Here is a 24842-nt window from a genome sequence, read left to right as displayed (position 1 = left end):
CGGAATGTTTGGTGATACTGCATTATGGAGTTACATTTTGGCTGGACTAACGAGTCTATGCATAGTCCAATCAAAATCGCGCAACGAAATCGAAATCCGGTTCGTAAACTGTCGTGCAGATTTCGGTCGATTGCAGGATTTGCAAAACATGTGCACCGCCAACTCGTTGTAAACAGATATTTTCCAAAACATATGTGTACGTGTTGACAACTATTTTTCATTTATGCACAGAGGACCCGAATTTTGAAATACCATAATTTTTGTTTTGTTGAAAATTTCATTCAGGGTTCTGCGCCAAAAACTTTCTAAAACACTAATTTCCCCTTGATACTGTGAAGCAGTGTCCGATACAGTTTGTTTGTTGTTTAACGCCGCATCCAGCAATATTCCAGCTAAATGACGGCGGTCCGTAAATAATCGAGTCTGGACCAGACAATCAAGGGATTGACATCATGAGCATCGATCCACGCAATTGGGATCGATGACATACATCAATCAAGTCAGCGAGCCTGACCACCCGATCCCGTTAGTCGCCTCTTACGACAAGTATAGTCGCCTTTTATGGCAAGCATGGGTTGCTGAAGATCTATTCTACCCCGGATCTTCACGGGTCTGTCAGATACAGATGATACATCATCTGTATATTATAATACAAACACATTAGAAATATGAAGACATATAAAATCCCCTGTCGCATCTTCCTCCTCCAACATCGTACCAAGCTGGTTGATGACAAGAATGAAGATTTGGGGGCTCAGAGTACACCCTTGGCGGATCCCAATATTCCATTTGAAGATCAGTTCTCTCACAAACACGTAATGATGAATACATGTTCACAACAAACTTGAAGAATGTTCCTTTAACACAAAGGTTTAAGAGGTTCGAACAATATTTCATGGTTTATAGAATCACCAACTATTGAGAAGTCAATTAAAATGAAATAAAACCTTCATGTTTCTTTATCATGGCTTGCAATGTAAATATAAAGCCAATGGTTGAATAAAATTGTCTAAATCAAGCCTGTGATCCTGTTATAATTTTGCTAGTAATGCACCAGTGTTGCAATCTGGTGTTTATCACTGAAGTCAGGTTCTTGCACAGGGAGTTGGTCAATCACATCCCTCTAACCTTGTTTGGGTAAAGAATTCTGGCAGATTTGTTCAGATTTGGGTTCTATTTATAAGTTAGAGTGATTGATTGAATGATATATAACTCTTATATTTACAAACATGCACCTAAGTCTTTAAGGGACAAAGGTTAAGGTCAAGGTCACATGAACACGCTTGATAATTTCCTAATCAGTCAGCTTTTGTGGTGCAATCGAACATGCTCTTTCTACCAAGACTTCAAAGAGCGTCATTTAACTCAAAGGTTCTTTTATCAAGGTTACAACATTGAAGGCGTCAGCAAAGCTTTCAAAACGTTTTATGACATTTCCAAATCTGAAGGATAACTGAAAAAAAATGATGTCCCATGCAATTCCATATTTTGACTTGATCCCATGTTGTTGTTTTCCGGTAAACAATTGACTTGCCTTTGCATGTGTTTGTGACTGTGCCATCGGTGGGGCAGGATACGCTCACCTTTCCACGAACACCTGGTATCGTCACTATTTGATATTGATTCAGAAACACGCAATATTCCAGCTATATGACGGCGGTCTATGAATAATCGAGTCTGGAACAGACAAGCCAGTAATTAAGATCATTAACATCGATCCACGCAACTGGGATACGATGACATGCATCAACCAATTTAGCAAGCCTGACCAACCGATCTTGTTAGTCGCCGCGGAAACCTGGTAGCCTATAACAGTAAAACGGGAAAAAACTGATCTTACATGAACTTCATATGTAATCATTGGCATTTGTGATCAATACATTTATCCCGCTTCAGCAAAGTCAGTGAAACACACAAGAACACATGTATCCACAATGTCGGGCGCTGCTTCTCTACTGCCACACTCCAGCGCGCCACAAACACCCGTGTACACGCCAACACCTCCCACGTACACGTCCCAGTTGGTAGGCCTGTCTAACAATGGCAGTAGCTTGTGTTGCAAAACCTAATCTGACTTCACTGAACCCCGGGTTAGGGCCTAGTATTTATCACCACCAGCCCCATGAACGACTAACTAATACATGTACCACACTTCACGGGGTCTGCTTCGGCTGTGGCCGACGTGTTGCTGTATGTATGGGACCTCTGTCTAGCGCGTATGGAAATGTTATCAATATATATGATGAATATGCAATGGAAGCACCACGAATTTTTGCCTCACCTCCCATGAGTGTCTCAACTTACTCAATCCACTGGAAATTCATTTACTTTAGGATCTTGTCTAAACCATTGCCACGCTCCATATTTCCATATTAACCACAACACCCCCCCCCCACACCCCCCACACCCCCCCACACCCCCCCACCCCCCCCCCCCCCCCCCACCCCCCCCCCCCCCCCACCCCCCTCCGCAGGCTGAACAGTTCAAGATATCTGTAAAGTCTAATACACAGAGTGGACGGGTTGTGGTAAGGATCAGGTTTGGGGTATTGGACAGATGGTATCGATCACAAACAATGTCTTCCTACCTGTGTTTTTACACTTTGTTCGGACTTTCAAACAGGAACAGGGTTACTCCAATTGAGATGCTCTTGTTTTTTATATGGATCACTGGAGGTTTCTTATTTATTCACAAGTCAACAAGCCTTATTTCTTTCCATGAATTGTACAAATATTTTTAAGTAAATCGATCAGATTGAGTAACAGATTTGTTATACATTAATCCCATGCGCAATAACATCTAAAGCCGTTTGGATAATATATATTAACACACCTCCTTATTCATGGTCAATGTTCGTGAATTCGGCCACATCGCGTATTTCAAATTCAGTATTGTTGTGTGTTGCAGTGATCAGTCTATATTTATCACAATATTTTATAAAATCTTACAATATCTTCTTTTCGTTTCCGGCAGGCCTCGACTGAACCATATCTGCCCCATGTTGCTTTCATAATGCGATTCAGCATTCTTTTTCTTTTATATTCATTTCTGTATATCTTATTTCAAATCATTTGTGTCGTGGCGGTTGACGATCTTCTCCAGCTTTCTACTTGCTTCTGCCAAACAGGAAACCTTTTCTCTCAGCTCGTCAGTGTGTGTCTGAGCAGTGGCCACGAGGTCATCCTTTCCTACATTCTGACCCTTCAAGGTCTGTTGGTCTACATTTTCCTCAAACATTTTATATATGTTGTTCAGAGTTTCTGTCACATTTGCAGCTGACGTGGCTATTTCATCCCGAAATGCTATCAATTCCTCCTTGGTAGCTAAATCCTTTCTCAAAACTTTAAGTTCTTCTTGCGTGGCATATTTTCGTTTTGATTCAAATATCAGATCCATCTTGGAAGCTCGTGTATCCACTTCTGCCATAACCCTCTCGGTGTACTGATGCAGGACCCGGAACTGGCTTCTAAATTGTGCTTCAGAAGGTTGTTTTATAATCGGTTTGATGGAATCCTTTGTAGCTGTGAGTTTCATGTGAAGGTCCTTGTACCCCATAACTTCGAGTCCATGCAAGAAGACCGGAAGTGCCTGTGTACCTCTTGACATGAGGATATCTAGGAACCGGTTTGTTCTCTCAACTCTGCTTGTGCCTGCGTCGATGTGTTTCATGTCGTCCAGGTCGATGACGTTCTTGGAGTAGAGAGTTCCCGTGATGTCCTTGGCGTCCAGCTCCACCTCTATGTCCATTATATGTGTCTGGATGCACTTCTCATCTGCAGCAGGCATCTTCCCCCGTTCTGCAGCCATGGTGTATCAGTGTATCTAAAAGGTGACGAGAATGATGAAATACACAGACTCTACACTTGACAACGACGCCAAAGAAGCATTTTTCTTAGGACACAGTTGACATCGTAATTTGATGACCCACCCCCCCCCCCCCCCCACCCCCCACCCCCCCCCCCCCACCCCCCACCCCCAAAAAAAAGAAAAAGAAGAAAAAAGTATTATATATTTCCTAGTTTACACAAATGTTAATGTCTGATAAAAAATTGAATACTTTGCAAAATAATTGGAATGTTTATTTTCTACGCTTATAATTTGAGACATGTTAAAAATTGGCTGTAGCACCGTAGGCCTATACTTTGTGAATAAATGATGATGATGGTAATGATGATGTGTAATTGATGATGATGATGATCATCATCAGCATCATCATCATCACACATATTAAGCCTTCTGAATATAGCCATAAGAACATTATCTTAAGAAGTTAGATTTCTAAGGTTTAGTCTGTTCAATATTCCTTATTCATTATGGCGAACCACACTCCTACGCTAAAACCACATTCAGATCAACAGTTTTATCAACATCGTCCACAGATGACGGTAGATCATGAGATCTTGACTAAACTACTCATAGTTATCATTCGCAGCCTTCTGAGCTGCATTACCTTAAGAAGATGATATTGCTTCATCAGTTGTAGCATTTTCTTATTATAAACAAATCAGAACCATTGAAACACAACCATCATAAGAAGGATGGGGTACGCCAAATGTCTACTTCACCAGCCCAGCAGCGTCAAACAGGACGAGCACACCCTGGCACACTTCGCTATGGATTCATTGTTTAGTGACCTTTAACATAACATGACTTCTGTGCTTACTAATCCTAACCTGGTGTGACCCTCCACATGGAGAGGTTCAGCTATATCTGTGAGAAAGAGTTGCGGATTAGATCTGTATACATTGGATAGTTGAGTATTACCAGGGGTAGTCAGTGACTGAGCACTGCACAAACACTTGGTTATGACAGCTTATCAAACATGATCAAATCTATTTTCAGAACACATACAATTAAGTGACATATACACGAACCACTGTGTCAGACACATGAGGAGGTTTCGTGACGCATTACCGGCTTGTCTTCAACTAAACATACTTCCGGTTCCGTAGGCAATGGTTGTGCCACGGCCCGTTTCATCGAGCTAATGTTGACAATAATTACAGATCGGGGTTGTCCTCTTCTTTTGTACAATTTCAAAATAGCATCGTCACCGTGAGCAACTTATTTGGCAGCCCAACAATTAATACGTGTCATTATATAAATAACAGTAATTAACGGGAAGTGATAAAGTAGCCCAGGTTGGCTGTCAGTCAATATGCAATGAAATGTTGGTGAGGATTAACAACGGGGATTAGCACCTAAAACGTAATGACAATTAAGCTATGGAGACATGGCTACAGGGTAATTTGCCTTTGGAGTCAAATGTACTTCAGACAACGGTAGTCGTAAATCAGTCGCTATGGCAATATAGAATATAGGAAACTCAGTGAAGATTAATAAAAACCTTATAAGCGTTGAGTTTGTTTTGCATTGTTTTCATTAAATACATGTGTAGGTAGAATAAGAACACTTATATAGATTAAACTTCTCCCTGACCTGAGTTTAATGACCTGAGTAGAATCTCACATGTACTATATACCGTACCGTACTATCTTGCTTTGAGGAATTCACAACAAGCACTATGACCATGTATGCAATCAACGTGAATCCATTGTTACTTGTTACTGGAATCTTAAGACCTTGTCCCAGCCCGGGCTCGGTTAAAACAAGAATTGCAGTTAGATCCGCTAACTGTAGATCTCTCCTATAGCCAAGAGATGCAATAGCGGGGCCAAACTATCTCAATGTCTGACAGATGGACAGCTACTCGAACATATATAAACAGAGCAGCCAAAAGTAAAAATGAAATCATATCAACACAAGTATATCAATACTTCAAAATGTGTGATATCACACGTTGCAGTGTATATTGTGTATATAGTGTCTTTCTAATAATGTTATACTATCAATTCTTATGTAAAGTGATAACATAACCGTCTGCTGTATGCATGGCTATAGTGAAGATATTCCACATTAAAATTGAATACATATATCCTGTAAATAATTCAAATATGTGATTTCTGGTGAATATGTCAAAATGGGTGGTTTCTCGTATGATTTGATGATGAAAAGAGCATGATAAACCTCTCCTGTAAATTCCTCCAAATGTGTGTATTCTGGTCTGTTCCACGTCAGTGAAAGGTAAACAGGTAACTATTGCTTGCCTAACCAGCCTTGACTACTCCTGGAATAAGCTGTCCGACAATTGGGAGGTTGCCGTGTCAACTAATCAATAATTACCATATGTGATTACGCGTCCAAAACGTACCGTTTTCAATGCGTTCTTGTATCGCCATGGTTGAGAGGAGATAAACCTACTGTGTTTTGAAGTTTGAGGTCGTCTAGCTGTAGATCAGATGCTTTTTATTTATACATTACATAAAGCGCTCAGTTCGAAATTAAAATACAGTTAGACTACCTTAAATGTCAGGACACAGTAGGTTTAGCCCCTTAATATCTGTCCCAGACATATAAGTTACTTTGATACTTGGTGTTGTCAATAAGATGTAATTCAAACTGAAAAGCACTAAAGTAGCACTTGCAACGTACCTTCAACGGGAACAGCGGCCACACTCGTGTGTGGTAGTCCAACATATACACCGAGGTAAAGAATCCTAAGACAATCAATCACACTATTACCGTGCTAGCAAGACACCTGACACTGCTCCCTGTGTTAGACGGCCACTGATGGGCTGGGAAGATTAAGAATGAATGTAGCGACTTCACGACCTAGTGAGCACATGGTTTACAACGCTCCAAACCAGGCCACACCCTCAAGTGTATTCTGTAGTCACACACATACACACACATACATATATATATACGGTAACAAGTTAAGTAATACGAATAACTGACCGATTGAAGCTTGCTTGTTGTGTATTACATCAAAATAGTTCAGGTTCTTTTAGAACTGAATGTTTACCTATATGATATATTTGTAGTTAACGAATATCTTGAAATATTTTTAATATGAAAATCAATGAAAACAAATCCTTAATTGCAATTACGACCTACAATAATGAAGAATCATAACAATTATCCTCTGGATTATGTTACTTAGTTACACGTCTCATCCAGATAATGTAATATATTTTCCTTAGAGTTGTCGAACTTTAAGTTTTGTCTAACGCAGTCACATGTTTCAATATCGTGTCCTGCTGTCTCGTGATTGAGGAAAATAGTTTCCGAGAATGGATCGTGAAGATGGTCGACAGTGTGACGGCCTGGAATGGCCCGTTGAAGATGGTCGACAGTGTGACGGCCTGGGAATGTCCACGTGACTGACCACCGCTGCCAGTCGGTGTTCCCGGTCGGTCGGTCACGTGTTCAGCGCAGTGGTTTATGGGATTAGAATGCATTTCAACTTCAAGAATACTAGCGATGTTCCGTGATATGTTTGGTGTGACCTGCATCTACCTCGACCGTATCTACCCTTGCAACATCAACAACAGTCACGTGATATACAAGCTACAGCACTGACAGAATTTTTTTGTAAAGTTTACTCACATAGTCAGTGAATTTCACTGTTCCCTCAGACACTTAAATGTTAGCAGACTTTTCTTTTACTTGGTGGCCAATCGTCACAAACTAAAAGTTTAAGTAGTAACCAGATATACTTTAATTGTCAGCTTCCGGTGTGAAATATGTTCTATTTGGCATCCAGCAACAAAACATTGATGAACACAAATCTCTTTACACCTCGGTGGGATTCGAACCTACAACCTCACGATGTATAGTCCGTCACGCTCCCCCTGTGCTGCTGAGACTGTTGTCGTAACAACTGGTGATTTCCTGGTCACCGTTTTGCTTGGTTTATTTGTTCATTGTTTCTGTTACTATTTTACCAGGTTCGTTTCGTATATGCTATTTCATATATATTTACACATTCAATGTCAATATATATACTTCTCATCCATTTTCGACTTATAACCTCATGATATGCACTTTATTAATAAATTCTAAACATGTTAAGGTGATGTTTAGGAAATGAGGCGATAGTTCATTTTCATCTGTTTAGACCCTAAACGTGTTTAGATAGAACACACCAAATGTATATCGTTTAGGGTTGAAACACATTCCTAAACATGTCTTGGTATATGTTAACATTCTTAAAACATGTTTTACAATGTGGTTAAAGTAGTGGATTAAACTAATTTAATAAGTGATATTTACTAATCTTCAACATCTTCGTGAAATCTACCAGGCAGGGTAGTAAATTCATCTACTAACCTTCTGGCCGCTGTTACTAATTAAGTTAGTAGAATTCACTAGACTCTTTTCTAAGTGAGTGTGTTGTTGGACGTTGGCAGTTGGGGGTCGGCGTTCCCATCTCTGACCGAGCCAGAGCCTCCCGACACACCGGTTTTGGCCATACCGGCTGTCCCGTAAATCATTCAGTCTCTCCAACTCATTGCTCATATTTTGTTTTGATAGTCGCGTTTAAAATGAAGCAAAAGCTGTGAAAGCACATCCGCTGAGCGAAGTGAATCACAGATGGGCGGGGACAGTACTTTGTGGGTGTCCGCCTGGGAAATCCTGCTGTAGTATTTCTCAAATCTTTCCTACTTTCGTTCGTGAGGCCCTGTGTCAGTGTTGTGTCGAAATGTCAATTCACGAACTTTATACAAGAAACAAATTCAAGATAGTTGTTGACCAATGTCCGAAATAGGTTTAAAACCACAAGAGATACTGCTTAAGTACCCAGCTGTAGATAGTAGCGAGGTACCCCCAAACAAGAGCTGTCCGGTTGACGATGTATACAAACAAACCACTTCGTGATTCGAACAGGACCAATGTCGGTTTGTTTATTTGTTTGGTTGTTATTTAACGCCACTCTCCGCAATATTCCAGACGGTGGTCTTTAAATAATCGAGTCTGGACCAGACAATCCAGTGATTGAACATCACGAGCGTCAATCCATGCAATTGGGAAACGATGACATGTATCAACTCAAGTCAGCGAGCCTGACCCACCCCGATCCCGTGAGTCGCCTTTTAACTGACAAGCATGAATTTGTCCATTCTTCCCCGCATATTCACGGGTCACCAAGGTCGTTAATCGAATTAGAACAGCTTGATTCAATTTGTTCTGTTTTATGCATTTTGTTGTTTGTTCTGAACAAACATGTCATTTCTATGTAATAGTGATTCATAAACACATGTTCATGAGAAACTCGGAACCGTGTCCTCGACTCTGCTGTATGTAGAGATTTCTGGATATGGAAAGGTTTTGTCGCCTTATTATCACACCACGCATACCCACATTCGGTACCGACTGTTGCTGGTAGGTGTACCGACTGTGGTGGTAGGTGTACCGACTATGCTGGTAGGGTGTACCGACTGTGCTGGTAGGTGTGCCGACTGTGGTGGTAGGTGTACCGACTATGCTGGTAGGTGTACGACTGTGGTGGTAGGTGTACCGACTGTGGTGGTAGGTGTACCGACTATGCTGGTAGGTGTACCGGACTGTGCTGGTAGGTGTACCGACTGTGGTGGTAGGTGTACCGACTATGCTGGTAGGTGTACCGACTGTGCTGGTAGGTGTATCGACTGTGCTGGTAGGTGTGCCGACTGTGCTGGTAGGTGTATCGACTGTGCTGGTAGGTGTACCGACTGTGCTGGTAGGTGTACCGACTGTGCTGGTAGGTGTACCGACTGCGATGATCTCAGAGTGGCGTGAAACGTTTGTTTGTTTCTCAATGCTCGGCTACCATTTGAATACTATTGCGCCACCGTAATAAATCTGCATTGTTAATTTTGCTATACACGCAAAGTGGGGAAGTAGAGGTTTTGATATGTGGCTCACCTGAGCCAGGTGAAAAAAACATCACCAAATCGCTGGAGCTAATCCAGGTTTGCGTGAAGCTCTATCAGCTGTCTGCGCGAGAATGCGTCCATTCATTCGTCACTCGGTTTGTCAGAGCGCGGTGAACGTTGTCAGAACGCAATGAACGTTGTCAGAACGCGGTGAACGTTGTCAGAACGCGGTGAACGTTGCGATGTAGTACATGTGTTACACTTATTGATACCTTGTATTGATTTTACAATTGCATTTTGACCAGGCCCTCAAACACCTCCTATAACATTATTACACCCCCAGCGATAAGACTCCAGGTCGCCGGCATCGCCTAAACTAGAATAAGTCGGATAGGCCAATCAGACATTTTCCAAAAACAAAGAAGCTGAATCTTCTGTGCATTAGTTATGGTGCGATATTCACTGACGTTAAAGCTAACGGTCCATGCTGATATTAATAATTGTTTAGCTGTTGGACGGCAGCTGAAAGAAGTGGACCAACTAAAGAAGTAGATCCATAGAGATCCGGCGTAAAGTAGGTCTTCAGAAACCCATGCTTGCTGTAAAAGGCGACTAACAGGATCGGATGGTCAGACTCATGATTTGGTTGATGAATGTCATCATATCCCAAATGCGTGGATCGATGTGCATGATGTCCATCACTGGATTGTCTGGTCCAGACTCGATTATTTACGGATCGTCGTCATATAGCTGGAATATTGCTGAGTGCGACGCCAAACAAGAAACCAAACAAACAAACAAAGCATGTGAACATGGTGAACAGGTAATATTTGTATACTGCCATGTTTGTGTCAGGTTAGCTACATGGTCGTTGCGCTATTCCTAGCGCCAGATATATGCGTGTTACATAACGTACTTGAATAACTTAAGTCTGTTTATACAACGAGATGACGTGGTCTCTTGGCACCAGGCCATACATGTTCAAAGGACTGATCACGATATGTTGGTTTTTGTTGTAACCCCAGCGCTCAGTGATATTCCATCCATGTGACTGCGTTATCGGGACAAGGCCCGATTGTTTACAAACCGCCGTCACGAAACGAGCTCTAGGAAATTAATACAATATGCCGGGATATGTGTTAACATATATGAGCGTTTCAGGCACACAACAAACGTTCGGAAATCTTATCATACCCCACTTGTTGTGGACAGTGTGAAACGTGTGTAGTGATAAGTAGTGATGAAGAACTTAGTTTTAACCAAAAATAAAACAAAGTGTCTTCGAGATTACAGGTTTCCAGAGTGTAGCCAAGCCTTTATTCACACATGAAATCTAATTCTTCACAGCAGGTACATACAACAGATGTAAATCTACAGATTAAAAAAATCCACATCCCACACGGAACGTCAATTACGACACAGGGAGAGAGAAAGAGAGAGAGGGGAGCGAGAGAGAGAGAGAGAGAGAGAGAGAGAGAGAGAGAGGAGAGAGAGAGACACACACACACACACAGAGAGAGAGAGAGAGAGGGGTGGGTGGGTATGTGTGTGGGGGGGGGGGGGGGGTGGGGGGGGGGGGGGAGATGTCCGACTCTCCATTCCAAACTAAGAGCTTAGCATGAAGCATGTACTCAATAAAGAAGGGAGAAGGGAGGTTTTGTTAAGTTTCCCAGTGTGAAAACACTACTAGTTTATTTTATTTACCTGTCAATAATCATATATGTCAATATATAATATATCTTTTATATCTTTCAGCTGTATTGTTTATGCTATTTACTTGTTTTGGGGGCAAATTCGGGGAACGCAAAATGACCAACATACGAGCCTTTAGTAAAATCTAGTAAAACTAGTAAAGATACTACTTGCAGTTAGAAAATTATGAGAACGAGATTCTTTAAAAGATAGATAGTAATCTCTACCAACTAATAAGTAAATTGAGCTAGTCTACGATAGGCCACCTATAGTAGTTTAATTAGCAAAAAGTTACTTATCTGGTTAGTAAAATTTAACAAGTTAGTGTCTTAGTGGACAGTTAAATTCACCAAGTAAGTAAGTGAACTTTACTAACTATTTCTGTCAGTGCAACACAAACACGAATAATGATAAAGTGCAATAATCATATCAGACTAAACGGGTGCGTGTGTCCTCCATCGGAAGCCACCATAAGTCACAAACAGTGTAACTGACTCAAGTTGAAAGCTTGCATTGTATGGACATCATGAACGAGAGTATCACACAGACAATGGCACTGGCTACAGTCTCAGTTCCAGGCGTTTTCTACGGTGGATGGGTTTCCTGACACCATAGACAGCGGTTCCAGCTGTCTGCGCACGACCGTATTTGCCTGACTGATGGTCTTGAGTTGATTCTCAATATTTTCCTTCAACTCTTCAATTTTGCTGTCGATCTTCTCGTCTTTCGCTCCTCCCGTCTTCTTCTGTCTTCTTCTCTCTTCACCTCCATCTGCTGCAGGTCTTCGTTCCTCCTCTTCTGAATGTCCGCAATGTCCCTGCGGATACCGTGCTTCTGCTGTCCTGCGCTCGTATATTTCCTCTTGGACCACCGCCTCCAAGTTTGCGATATCCCCTTGCTGTTGTTGTATGGTCTTTCTAAGGCATCTGTTTTCTTCCTCCAGATTTGAAACCTTTGTCTGAAGGTCAGTGATTTGACTTCGAGCCATTTCAAGCAGTTCATCTTTTTTTCGAACTTGTTCTTTTAATGACTGAATCGTGACCATATTGTCATCCTTCACGTGAGACATCTCCTTGATGTTGTTCAAGGTTGTTGTCAGGATTCGCCATTGATGCTGATATTTCGTCCCGAAAGGTTTGCAATTCTTCCTTGGTTGCCAATTCCAGCCTCAAACCCTGGAGTTCTTCTTTCCGTTGCATAGCTTTCCTTTGACTCAAACATTTCATCAATCCTACACGCCTGTCTATCTAAGGCTCCCATGATAGTCTCAATAACGCTAGTTCAGATCAGTGAACTCTCTAGCAAGCTGTGTTTCAGCATGTCTTCTCTGTAATGATGAAGTCAGACTATTGGACTCCTTGGTGGTTCGTAGCTTCTGCACAAGGTCCTTGTACCCATAGTGTCGAGTGCATACAAGAGACACTGAAGGAATTGGTACCCTCTGAACATGAGGATATCCAGGAGTCTCTTGGTTCTGTCAGCTCGGGTGGCTCCAGACTCGATGTGTTGCATGTCCTCAGGTCGATGACGTTCTTGGAGTAGAGAGTTCCCGTGATGTCCTTGGCGTCCAGCTCCACCTCTATGTCCATTATATGTGTCTGGATGCACTTCTCATCTGCAGCAGGCATCTTCCCCCGTTCTGCAGCCATGGTGTCTCCGTTTACCTTATAAATGAAAATAAAAACTTGACAAAAAAATGATAGCACGCATACATTAAACAGATATGTAGGGAAAGATGGAACAAGCCCACCCGTGACACATACTGATGTACAACTTTACTGATTTAACACGTGGGTCGCTACTGTATGTTCACTCAGTGAAGCAGGGACTATAGGTAGGGTAAATCTATTAATAAATATATTCGTGTTATCCCTAGTATTAAAGGGGCACTGATCTAACGCAATTCCCGGGACTGGTTGTTGCCCTTTGTTATTGTTTTTCCCCAGTGAGTACCCGGATGTATAGCAGAAATCTAGACTAGCTCGCGACCTCTGTTGCGCCATTCGTAAGCGCATAAGTCACTTTTATGGATACCGGTAGTAATAAGAGCGTATGGTCACATTGATCAACAAAATGAAATACAGTTTTCGAGATAATAAGGAAATGTAGGTATCTTTGTGGGTAGCATCGGTAATGGTGACGAAGTTTTGATGTCACTTGCTTGGTAATTTTGCGATTTTCGTTTACACTATTTTGACTTGCAACACAAAAGTAAATATTTCATCTGAGCATTGCTTTTTTTATAGTGTGTATATTTTTTTACTGTCAAAATGTGTAACATATTTATTAAACGTCTAAATATTCAGTTATTTTACCAAGTGACTGAAGAACATTTCCATCTGTATTATTATGATAACGAATTCCAAACATTTTGATGTTTAATGTCATCACCAAGAGACTGAAAATGTTACGTTGAAAGTACATTTCTATGTTGTTTGGCTTCTAATCCTACATAATAATCTGTTGTGATGTTTGTAAGGCCCTTTTGATCGTCTTAATCAATCTGGACAGATTTTTTAGTCAAAATGACTGAGAGAATCACATTTTACAAATTGACGGTAATCTATACACGCTTACAAAGGAAATGACCTGTGAAAAACAACGTCTATCGCGCATTGAAGAATTTCCCAACCAAGACGTAGAGAAACAAGAACGAATCGGTTCAAATGAAGGAAAACAAAATGCAAATACCATAATTACAACTTACCAAATTTATGTGTATAAATAGGCAGCTTCCTTGTTCGAGGAATGTATCCGTGAATATTCCACACAAAGGAATAATATCCCACTCATCTGCAGTTATACAAAATAACTTATTCGATGTCACGTGTCTCTGTAACAATCAAATATTCTAAAAGATATATATCGTTTCGGGATATTATAACCAGTGTTCGTTTCTCAAACTGAATCACTTGGATTGTTTCAGGTGTTTCACATAGGTGTCAAGTCTCCAAGGGTTGGCTGAGAAAGGCCACGTGACAACTATTTTCATTACGTCCAGGTTCCTAAAAAATCCACTGAGTTTGATAACAATGAGCAACCAATCAACGTATTATCAGTTAACCCTTTGAACAAAGTATGTTGTTTTTACATCGGCACTTCACGCCATGATATGAGTGTATTCCCTTTGTTTTAGTAAACCTAGACATGTAAACACTCACTTTTGACATATCCACTGTGCAAGATAACAGTGATTGTTAATCCTTTGATGACTAGGAACGATCCGTTGATTTACCAAAAAAAGTAAATCAACTGATCATTCATCTCTTGCTGGGCTGCCACGTGCATATTACATAACGCACATTTCACCTCACTGCAAACCTGGATTTAGATTGAATAATTACCCCAGACACAATAAATGCCAAATGAGAACCTTTGTCAGGTAATCTAAGTGGTGCTACCACTAATTGTACCTGTAATAAATTCATTAACTGAGCATCAAGTGAATGACGACAAATACACAAGTGTAGGGTTATACGAGAAAACGTGGATGACAACAAGGGAGTAGTAATCGTATTATCGACGCAATCCGAAATCCGAAAATGCTTTCACTGCATGGATACTTTTTTTTAGTATTAAACTATAACCATCTGGGGTATTTCCAAATGACGACTTCCGATGAGCTCCGCCGTTCTTTTTGTCTGTTTGTTTAGGCTGAAGAAATTAATTAACATGCGCCCATTGTCGAATCTTTATAGATCACATTTAACCAATCAGTGTTTATTCAAAAATGCGTAAAACAAATATTGCCTCCAGCCTCCAAGTTTATTTAGCTGTCCTTGCAGACGGTAGCCCAGTCTCTGGTCACGCTCAGTTGCGTTGCGTATCATCCGGGTACTCACGGGGGAAAAAACAATAACAAAGGCAACAACCAGTCCGGGGAATGGCGTTAGATCAGTGCCCCTTTAACGCATTTTGAATATACCTATTGATTACAAAAGCAACGTTAACTGGTAAAGAACAAGCTTATCGTAGATAACAGATAATATAGCTTTAAGGTTACGATGTGTGTCATATGTAATATAGACTGGGGCGGCGGGTACAGGGTGCAGTCAGCTTTAGGTGCAGGGAGGGGCCGGTACAGGACACGGCCGGCGGTGCATGGTGGGGCGGGTACTGGATGCGGTCGGCTTTAGGTGCAGGGAGGGGCCGGTACAGGACACGGCCGGCGGTACATGGTGGGGTGGGTACTGGATGCGGTCGGCTTTAGGTGCAGGGAGGGGCCGGTACAGGACACGGCCGGCGGTGCATGGTGGGGCGGGTAGTGGATGCGGTCAGCTTTAGGTGCAGGGAGGGGCCGGTACAGGACACGGCCGGGGGTACATGGTGGGGCGGGTAGTGGATGCGGTCGGCTTTAGGTGCAGGGAGGGGCCGGTACAGGACCCAGCCGGCGGTACATGGTGGGGCGGGTACTGGATGCGGTCGGCTTTAGGTGCAGGGAGGGGCCGGTACAGGACACGGCCGGGGGTACATGGTGGGGCGGGTAGTGGGTGCGGTCGGCTTTAGGTGCAGGGAGGGGCCGGTACAGGACATGGCCGGGGGTACATGGTGGGGCGGGTAGTGGGTGCGGTCGGCTTTAGGTGCAGGGAGGGGCCGGTACAGGACACGGCCGGCGGTACATGGTGAGGCGGGTACTGAGTGCGAGTATTTAATTGGGTGGGGGTACAGTTTATGCGGGTGCAGGGTGCGAGGGGTATAATTTATGCTGGTAAAGGGCGCGGGGGTACAGTTTATGCGGGTAGAGGGTAAGCTAGGTAAAGTTTATGCGGGTAGAGGGTAAGGGAGATAATATGTATGCGGGGACTTGGTGCGGGAGGTAAAGTTTATGTGGGTACTTGGTGCGGGAGGTAAAGTTTATGTGGGTACTTGGTGCAGGAGGTAAAGTTGATGCGGGTACTTGGTGCGGGAGGTAAACTTTATGTGGGTACTTGGTGCGGGAGGTAAAGTTGATGCGGGTACTTGGTGCGGGAGGTAAAGTTTATGTGGGTACTTGGTGCGGGAGGTAAAGTTGATGCGGGTACTTGGTGCGGGAGGTAAAGTTGATGCGGGTAGAGGGTAAGGGAGGTAAAGTTGTTGCGGGTAGAGGGTAAGGGAGGTAAAGTTTATGCGGGAACTTGGTGCGGGAGGTAAAGTTTATGCGGGTACTTGGTGCGGGAGGTAAAGTTTATGTGGGTACTTGGTGCGGGAGGTAAAGTTTATGTGGGTACTTGGTGCGGGAGGTAAAGTTGATGCGGGTACTTGGTGCGGGAGGTAAAGTTGTTGCGGGTAGAGGGTAAGGGAGGTAAAGTTTATGCGGGAACTTGGTGCGGGAGGTAAAGTTTATGCGGGTACGTGGTGCGGGAGGTAAAGTTTATGCGGGTACTTGGTGCGGGAGGTAAAGTTGATGCGGGTACTTGGTACGACGTTGATAAGGGTATTGGGTACTCAGTAAGACGAGTAAATACTAACTTTTTTATCCTTCAAGGATATATGTTTCGTTTAACGACAAGGTGAAATATTTTATAACTCTTAGAATGCAGACTGTAGCTGTCTAACAAAGTATTTAGAGTCTGAAATCCAGTGTTTAAAGAATTACCTATTCACGGAACTAAATTAATACAAGACATCTGTCAAGAGCACACTAAGTGGGAGACAAGTTAAGAGACAGAAGAATATCTACCTTCAATGTGGCTCTCAGACAGCGAACTGGGGATCTGTCCACGTGCGGTTGGGATCGAAATGATATAATCAACTGATAGGACAACTATATAAAGAGATAATCTATACTCCGTGCCACCCTGCCGTGATATACGTAGCTTTATACGTAGTAATATAGATTACCAGTGATCTAATTACAGTGAACACTCTGTAGGCTCCCTTTATATACACATCCATGAAGTCAGGTGTTTTGCTGACATTTCCCGTGTGCCACAATGGGACGGTACGTTACGTTATATAGGTTAAGCCTGACATGTCATTGTGCCTGTCTGATTGTGTTTGTATTGACTCACTGCATTAATATATAGAGGATATTTCATGTGTCGAGTGAAATATCTCCTTTCCCCCGTCACGAGATGAGAGAAACATGATATTTCACGAGACACGTGGAATAATTTATTTACTTTACACTTTTTATGTAGGTTTCTACCGGAATTTCCTTTTTTGTCCTTACAAATTCTTATCATACATTTGGATAACTAGAGGTTATCACGCGAGTGTGCTTGAGGATATTTACCATCCCAAAACACACAAGCGTGATAACCTCTTTATCATATAATGTCATTTTTTAATTCTGCGCTTTAAAATCTCTTTCCCTCTCTCACAAACATTACCGAAACATTGCGAGTTTACCTGGAATGCGCGCATTAATATTTATTACCTCACAGGGTAAGTGATGTGTCAGTCGGACAGTGACAGTAGCCAATATAGTTCCAACTGAAATCTGTTTCTTATACAGTTGCGAAGCAACACATACGCAAAACAACAGTTGTTTTTAATTGCCTTTCGCGGCAATCCTTCGGTTTGTCCGCTAGAGTAACTGCCCTTGGTCAAAGGGAAGCTACTCTAACCCTAGTCTACGCGACGTCACGGCCACGGTCAGACGTTGTTGACAGTCGGTCTGTCCTGTCATAACGTTAAGAAGTGTAGTCAGATGTACACACAGCGACAAAACGAAACAAGGTAACAATTCAAACATATTTCGGCCAAATCCAACTATTTTAATTTGTGGAGAAGGTTTCAAGCCACAGAGGTCTACAAGCACAGATATGGCTACTGATCCCGCTTGGCTAGGCCTCGTGCCCTCGCAAAATTGTTTCGAAATTTATATCTCCAGATTTTCAGTATATTAGACTGTTCTTTTGATAATGATAGCAATTATCCCTGTAGGTTATCCAGATTCCCGATGGTTAATTCTGACTCGATCGCCGAATGACGAGGGCGACGCCATGTTTGTTTATAAACAGTGAAAGTAGTCCTACTTGACCTTTAATATTTGCATCTCTATCCGCATATGATCCCAACGGATATCGTTTTTATCCGTTGGCTTTATCCTGCCGAGAAACCTACCCATTGTATGATAATTATGTTTCTATACAAAATCAACTTAAAAAAAATATTCTTGAAAGCTACAAGCCCTATGTTAGAAGCGAAGGAATACACGCTAGTCAAGTAACAAGAAGGACACTTTGCGAAATAGAGATTACTACACGAGTGTCTGTCAGATACCATTGATCTTACAACGAGTTGTTTCTAACGAGCGAAAGCGAGTTAGATACGCTTTGTAACAACGAGTTGTAAGATCAATGGTATCTGACAGGCACGAGTGCAGTAATTTGTTTCTTACACACCCTAAAATATCACCTTTTTAGCATCGAACCGATGAATTTTGTCTATGTTCTCATCATTGCAGTAGCGCATTAATACATAACACCACTGTCATAAGTGACGTCATCCTATGTGCTGCTTACTACTTATAAATAATGTGACCCTACACAAAAAGGTTTCCGTCATATCTGTGAATTATCATGGCGATGATGGAAATGCAAACTAGACAACTAGATCAATGGTATCTGACAGGCACTTATGACAGTGGTGTTATGTATTAATTTGTGTTGGGACTTGACACTTGACACTTACGATAAAGGGAGACAAGAGGTGTGACAAAAGTTCCGTCAAAGTGTTATGTTCACTGCAGTGAAAATTCAAATGTTTTGCTCACTGCAATACAAATATCACTTTTTTCAGCTTCAGAAAATTCAGTCTCTCACACTGGATTATATAAGAAATACTACTCTAAGTGTACTCTGATACACTTATAATCTATAAGTTTGACAACATTATACACTAGACACGTAATAAGTTCTTGTCTGGCAACGGATCACCTCGACCTACCTACAACATTCCAAACCCGTAGGTCCCTGATTGTGACGTGATCTCTGTTCATCAACAAACACACGTGTGCCGGGTGCGTGGTCTCCCGTGGTCTCCCACTTGCAGCGGCTGATTTACCTATCTCTGTAGCGGACAAATCTTAAGACCTAAGACCGTACATTAAGAGGTTTGTAGCCGGCGAGGGTACCTACAGTATTTAATATCAACACCAAACGAGGTCACACGACTGCAATTTCACACACTGACACGTGTAGTTAAAAATGGAAAATCCTGGATTTTCACACATGACGTATCATCTATTTTTGGTAGTTTCTGGTGTGTTATAACTCTCGTTAAACATTTGTGTCTCAGAGAACAGATTCCACGACAACCACGATACATGCAGCAGGACAATGGTCTCCTGTTCCCTCTTTGTGCTGGTCCTGGTGCTGATAGTCGGGGGTAAGTAAAACAGTGTCATTCCTAGTCTTTCCCAGACATTGTTAGACTTGCATAAGTCTCTGAGGCAATACTTATTTATTTAAATCATAATGTTTCGACTGTGTTTTTGTTTGTTTGTTGTTAAAAGCCGCACTCAGCAATATCCCAGCTATATGACGACGGTCTGTAAATAATCGAGTCTGGACCAGACAATCCTGGGATTGACATCATAGCATCGATCCACGCAGTTGGGACATGATGACATGTATCAACCAATTTAGCGAGCCTGACCACCCGATCCCGGTAGTCCCCATAAGAGACTGGAGTCCACATATCGAGACAGAGTCAACATATCGAGACTTTCCTATTATAAGGATTGAATTACTACACGTCCATGGACGTTTCTTTCTGTGCAGACTCGGAGCTGCCTCCATATCCCCAGCCGGGGATTACAACATTTTTTTAAAAATTAGGGTTGTATTGGAAGTCCCCAGATGAATCCCCTCAAAAAGGTCAAATTACTAGTTTCTGGTATGCAGTCACAGAGCTAATACCTTAAGGATCTCCAACATGCACTTGGAACAAGGGGGACAGTTCTGCCATACTTCGTCTTACATGTAAGCGCGTCTTTCCCCAAATAGTGAAAGTTTTTTATTTAAATGGCTCTTAAGTCATTCGTTTGGTAGTTTTTGATTACTTCTAATGATAAATGCACATTTCCAAGAGCTTTCATATATCTATAACACACGGTATGGTTTCCCAATGGGATCACGTGACCAGCCCATATACAAACACACGCCCACGCGCACGAAGGACGCCCCCGACAGCTGGGCAGCCTGACCCGGTATATATGTTACAGGGAATATGTATAATCAGGGAATATGTATAATCCCTGAAATTTTAAGGGAATATATTTAATGTCTGATTCACTCAAAATTGTCAGGTATTATACATATTCCCTTATTTAACAACAAGTTTTTAGACATATTCCCTGAAATTACTGTTGAGGCGCTTATATAATCAAACTTGATAACAAAGCCAAATTATTTATGAGAAGACAAATGTATTTGACATGATAACAAATACCTTTCACTTAACTTAACAATGAGTCTTCACTGTAATCAAAACAATGCTACATCAAACATAGGATAGACTTAACAAACAATAGCTCTTGTACAGTTTTTGTTCGGAAATTCTCCTCTAACTCCATCTTGAAAATGTGACGTAATTCTGTACTCTACTGTACACATATATAGGAACCCGCAAACCACGTACGTGTCGCTTTAAACAGAATCACGAAATAGTCACAGGAAAACCCCGCGAGGCAGTGACCGGGGTAAATGAGATTCCACTGTAAAACACGACACACGGAGCATGGCTGCATGCCCCCCGCCACTCACGAATTAGTCGCCTTTTTAGGCTGCTAAGGAACGACGTAGACTAACGCTGCCCCGGATCTCCGACTCTCTGACTCTTCTTCTCTTCTCTTCTACTTGTCGCAAAACTGCGAGCTTGACTAAGATCAAGGCGATATTGAAAAATGTCATGTGACGACGCCGAAACTCAATTAAAACACACCTGTAACGCCATTCTCCCCACCTGTGCTCGTGGGTTACACCGAAGTGGTAAACGTCTGAGAACTGCATCACTTCGGCCTTTCCTCCCACATTAATATGACACGCCGCGATATAACTTGAACACTGTTAAAAGCGGCGTTAAACCCAACTCACTCACTTTCTGTAAAATGTGTTCATTTCAGAGACTCTCTCTCTCTCTCTCTCTCTCTCTCTCTCTCTCTCTCTCTCTCTCTCTCTCTCTCTCTCTCTCTCTGTCTCTCCGTACACTCTCTATCGCACTCTCTCGCTCTCACACGCACACACACACACACACGCACGCACGCACGCACGCACGCACGCACACACACATTTCTAAGCGATGTCAAGTATTTTCCCTCTCAGTTGCAGCTGATATAAAACTACAGACGGAGGAGACGGTCGCGCAGGGCGTGGCTGCCTACATCAGAGCTTTGTGTGACTGTGGTGCAACAGAAACGTACCTGATTCGGCCTGATGGTAAAACAGTATTTGAGTGTGCAAACAAAAGCCACTGCCTACGTAATCTGGATGGCTATGTGATGGACTGCATGTCCAGCAATGAGACAACTTTAGCCTTTGTCATTTTAAACTTTCAAGCCATCGATGCTGGGATATGGAGGCTGCGATGTTGTCACAATGAAACGATGTCAACAATAGAACCTGCACCAGGTGAGATGAGATGAGATGAGGTGAGGTGAGGTGAGGTGAGGTGAGATTAGCGGGTGAGTGATCGAGTGAGTGAGTGAATGAGATTAGATGAGTTGTGTGTGAGTGAGGGGGATGAGATGAGATGTGTCAATGAGTAAAAGAGATGAGATGTGTGTGTGTGAGTGAATGTGTGAGTGACGGGGTAAGTGAGTAAATTAACAGATAAGAAGAGATGTGTGAGAAAAAGAGAGGATACGTATGTGTGAGAGAAGATATGTGTGAGTGAGTGAACGAGATGAGATGAATAGAGAGAGTGTATGTGAGAGAAGAGATGAGTGAGTGAGTGAGCGAGATGAGATGAATAGAGAGAGTGTGTGAGAGAGAAGAGATGAGTGAGTGAGTGAACGAGATGAGATGAATAGAGAGAGTGTGTGAGAGAAGAGATGTGTGAGTGAGTGAACGAGATGAGATGAATGGAGAGTGTGTGAGAGAGAAGAGATGTGTGAGTGAGTGAACGAGATGAGATGAATAGAGAGAGTGTGTGAGAGAGAAGAGATGTGTGAGTGAGTGAACGAGATGAGATGAATAGAGAGAGTGTGTGAGAGAGAAGAGATGAGTGAGTGAGTGAACGAGATGAGATTAATAGACAGTGTGTGTGAGAGAGAAGAGATGAGTGAGTGAGTGAACGAGATGAAATGAATAGAGAGAGTGTGTGAGAGAGAAGAGATGAGTGAGTGAGTGAACGAGATGAGATGAATAGAGAGAGTGTGAGAGAGAAGAGATGAGTGAGTGAGTGAACGAGATGAGAAGAATAGAGAGAGTGTGTGAGAGAAGAGATGAGTGAGTGAGTGAAAGAGATGAGATGAATAGAGAGAGTGTGAGAGAGAGAAGAGATGTGTGAGTGAGTGAACGAGATGAGATGAATAGAGAGAGTGTGTGAGAGAAGAGATGAGTGAGTGAGTGAACGAGATGAGATGAATGGAGAGTGTGTGAGAGAGAAGAGATGTGTGAGTGAGTGAACGAGATGAGATGAATAGAGAGAGTGTGTGAGAGAGAAGAGATGAGTGAGTGAGTGAACGAGATGAGATTAATAGACAGTGTGTGTGAGAGAGAAGAGATGTGTGAGTGAGTGAACGAGATGAGATGAATAGAGAGAGTGTGTGAGAGAGAAGAGATGAGTGAGTGAGTGAACGAGATGAGAAGAATAGAGAGAGTGTGTGAGAGAAGAGATGAGTGAGTGAGTGAAAGAGATGAGATGAATAGAGAGAGTGTGAGAGAGAAGAGATGTGTGAGTGAGTGAATGAGATGAGATGAATAGAGAGAGTGTGAGAGAGAAGAGATGTGTGAGTGAACGAGATGAGAAGAATAGAGAGAGTGTGTGAGAGAAGAGATGAGTGAGTGAGTGAAAGAGATGAGATGAATAGAGAGAGTGTGAGAGAGAGAAGAGATGTGTGAGTGAGTGAACGAGATGAGATGAATAGAGAGAGTGTGTGAGAGAAGAGATGAGTGAGTGAGTGAACGAGATGAGATGAATGGAGAGTGTGTGAGAGAGAAGAGATGTGTGAGTGAGTGAACGAGATGAGATGAATAGAGAGAGTGTGTGAGAGAGAAGAGATGAGTGAGTGAGTGAACGAGATGAGAAGAATAGAGAGAGTGTGTGAGAGAAGAGATGAGTGAGTGAGTGAAAGAGATGAGATGAATAGAGAGAGTGTGAGAGAGAAGAGATGTGTGAGTGAGTGAACGAGATGAGATGAATAGAGAGAGTGTGTGAGAGAGAAGAGATGTGTGAGTGAACGAGATGAGAAGAATAGAGAGAGTGTGTGAGAGAAGAGATGAGTGAGTGAGTGAAAGAGATGAGATGAATAGAGAGAGTGTGAGAGAGAGAAGAGATGTGTGAGTGAGTGAACGAGATGAGATGAATAGAGAGAGTGTGTGAGAGAAGAGATGAGTGAGTGAGTGAACGAGATGAGATGAATGGAGAGTGTGTGAGAGAGAAGAGATGTGTGAGTGAGTGAACGAGATGAGATGAATAGAGAGAGTGTGTGAGAGAGAAGAGATGAGTGAGTGAGTGAACGAGATGAGAAGAATAGAGAGAGTGTGTGAGAGAAGAGATGAGTGAGTGAGTGAAAGAGATGAGATGAATAGAGAGAGTGTGAGAGAGAAGAGATGTGTGAGTGAGTGAACGAGATGAGATGAATAGAGAGAGTGTGTGAGAGAGAAGAGATGTGTGAGTGAACGAGATGAGAAGAATAGAGAGAGTGTGTGAGAGAAGAGATGAGTGAGTGAGTGAAAGAGATGAGATGAATAGAGAGAGTGTGAGAGAGAGAAGAGATGTGTGAGTGAGTGAACGAGATGAGATGAATAGAGAGAGTGTGTGAGAGAAGAGATGAGTGAGTGAGTGAACGAGATGAGATGAATGGAGAGTGTGTGAGAGAGAAGAGATGTGTGAGTGAGTGAACGAGATGAGATGAATAGAGAGAGTGTGTGAGAGAGAAGAGATGAGTGAGTGAGTGAACGAGATGAGATTAATAGACAGTGTGTGTGAGAGAGAAGAGATGTGTGAGTGAGTGAACGAGATGATATGAGTGAGTGAGTGAAAGAGATGAGATGAATAGAGAGAGTGTGAGAGAGAAGAGATGTGTGAGTGAGTGAATGAGATGAGATGAATAGAGAGAGTGTGTGAGAGAAGAGATGTGTGAGTGAACGAGATGAGATGAATAGAGAGAGTGTGTGAGAGAGAAGAGATGAGTGAGTGAGTGAACGAGATGAGATGAATAGAGAGAGTGTGTGAGAGAGAAGAGATGAGTGAAGGGGGGGGGGGGGGGAGAGAGAGAGAAGAGAAGCTTCCGGCCTGTGGGTAACAAAACATCCCCCTCCCTCACTGACTATTAAATGACCGGTGCCTATAGACACGTAT

At 42.4% G+C, this 24842-nt stretch overlaps 1 protein-coding gene and 1 pseudogene across 1 annotated transcript; both read right to left on the bottom strand.

Moving 5' to 3' along the window:
* Positions 1–3057: 3057 nt before the first annotated feature.
* LOC139442105 (uncharacterized) lies at positions 3058–3807 on the bottom strand. Its single transcript, XM_071222907.1, has one exon. It carries the CDS (start codon positions 3805–3807, stop codon positions 3058–3060), a length of 750 nt encoding a protein of 249 aa, XP_071079008.1.
* Positions 3808–11906: 8099 nt separating this feature from the next.
* On the bottom strand, positions 11907–19434 carry LOC139444054 (myosin heavy chain, cardiac muscle isoform-like; annotated as a pseudogene).
* Between the last annotated feature and the right edge of the window lie 5408 nt (positions 19435–24842).

This window comes from Haliotis cracherodii, unplaced genomic scaffold (genome assembly GCF_022045235.1).
Source record: "Haliotis cracherodii isolate W230 unplaced genomic scaffold, xgHalCrac1.p SCAF_5, whole genome shotgun sequence".
Lineage (NCBI taxonomy): Eukaryota > Metazoa > Mollusca > Gastropoda > Lepetellida > Haliotidae > Haliotis > Haliotis cracherodii.
This window is presented reverse-complemented; position numbering and strand designations above follow the sequence as displayed.

Coding starts and splice junctions, on each gene's coding strand:
- LOC139442105 (XM_071222907.1), bottom strand. CDS start 3,807: ATGGCTGCAGAACGGGGGAAGATGCCTGCTGCAGATGAGAAGTGCATC.